Raw genomic sequence first — 1840 nt, 5'->3', positions numbered from 1 at the left:
ACTTCCTGTTTCTAAGAAAAAATAATATAAAATTCGAATTAAAGAACAGATTAGCAGTAACAAGAATGTGCAGCAGCAATTTAGCTTCTTAATCGAGTAATCAGCTACTTCACTGGATCATTTCTGTAAGAACACCTCAAATGTCCTGAACTGAGGATGAAATGAATGAATAGCCGATTCAAATTCAAAGGAGAATTCGAACAGATTTCGCATGAGACTACGTAAATTTCAAATGCCTCAGACGCAATCTTCAATACTTCCACTAGAATTATCATAAATTTCATCATCAAGAGCAGGAAGGTTGAGATCAAGTGAATCAAGGATAGAACTCTTCTGTTCTATCTCAATTACTGCAGGTGAAGCTTGAACAGCATCAGCAAAAGCAGCATTGTTTGCTGGAACCAAGTGTGATCTCTTATGACCACCAAGAGCTTGACCAGATGCAAAAATTCTGCCACAAATTGAGCACATATGGCTGTTCTTAGTAGTCTTTGATCTTTGATTCTGAATTTTGAGTTCTCCAGTTCCTTGAATTTCAGATAAGGAACTATCTGTGATCTTCTTATGGCTTGCCATGTGACCTCCAAGAGCTTGGTAAGAATGAAAGCTCTTGTTGCATAACGTACAATTATATGTGCTTCTCTTTCCAAGCCCTGCAACAACAGGATTGAGATGCTTCTTATCGGGAGAGGCCTTTGACTTCTTTAGTTTATGGGAAAACTCAGATTCAGTCTGAAAAGATTGGACCTTTTTGAGCTCATTCATTCCAAAATCATATTTTTGAAAAGATTGAACATTTTTTAGCTCATTCATTTCAAAATCGGATGCTGTGAAACCTGAATTGTTTCTCTGCTTCTCCACCTCCTCTTCTATTACAATTGAAACTTTATCAGACGAATTTGTAACAGACTCGGTGCCTCTTGATAGCATCAGCAGACAAAAAGCACCCAACTTTATCTCATTCTCATCTTCCGGCGATAAATCCGGTGATCTCCTCCTCTTCCTCCGCTCTCTAGCCGGAAAAACAACTGCAGTAACTTGGCTTTCAGATTCGCTCTGCATTCCATCTTCTCCCTCTTCATAACTTTCATTACTCTGTAAATCCTCCTCTTTTTCCTCGAATTCCTCATCCTCCTCATCATCTTCATCAACCTCCACGCTAAGAACATCTCTTCTCGTCTCAGAATGACATTTCGTATGCTTAAAAAAAGAACTCCATGAACCGAATCCTTCCCCGCAATTATTACAAAGCATATCCCTCTCTTTCTCCTTCAACCTCCATGATTTTCTCGGATTCTCTCTAAGTCCATACGTACACATTGGCTCCTCCTCAGATTTCAGCACAGCATGAGACCTCGTGTGCACTGCAAGCGATCTAGTACTCGGGAAGCTTCGTCCGCAAACTTCACAGCGGACCGTCTCCATTTCAAATAGGAAAATCAGACCAAAACTGATCAGGGAAGCAGAGTTTAAGTTGAGAAAAAAACCAGAACTCAAACTAATCCCTACGATCCAACGAATTTCTTTCTATCCTCTCATTTTGAATCGATCAGAAGATAAAAAAAAGCTTAGAATTTGGCGAGCTTCTTCGACAGCAATGAGATTACCTATAGTTAAGCTCGTCCTCTACTTTGCTTCTTTTCCTCAATAACTCAATATCTTTTTATGGAATAGCTCTGAATTCTTCAAACAGAGAGAAGTTGATTCCTATTTCTGTGTAGTTTGTGCGGTTGGATGAGAAATCCATGCATGAAAGCAAAGGTTGGAAGAAAAAAACGGAAGAGAAGCCCAAAAGGGCTGCACGTGTACCTCACTAAGGACTCTACGGTGGTGAATTGGA

General features: G+C 39.7%; 1 protein-coding gene across 1 annotated transcript; it reads right to left on the bottom strand.

The window, feature by feature from the left end:
- LOC110115947 (zinc finger protein ZAT4-like) lies at positions 1-1638 on the bottom strand. Its single transcript, XM_020849366.2, has one exon. It carries the CDS (start codon positions 1423-1425, stop codon positions 238-240), a length of 1188 nt encoding a protein of 395 aa, XP_020705025.1. The 5' UTR covers positions 1426-1638; the 3' UTR covers positions 1-237.
- Between the last annotated feature and the right edge of the window lie 202 nt (positions 1639-1840).

The sequence above is a fragment of the Dendrobium catenatum genome, unplaced genomic scaffold (assembly GCF_001605985.2).
Source record: "Dendrobium catenatum unplaced genomic scaffold, ASM160598v2 fragScaff_scaffold_621, whole genome shotgun sequence".
NCBI lineage: Eukaryota > Viridiplantae > Streptophyta > Magnoliopsida > Asparagales > Orchidaceae > Dendrobium > Dendrobium catenatum.
The sequence above is the reverse complement of the archived record's forward strand: the minus strand, read 5'-3'. Positions and strand labels throughout refer to the sequence as shown.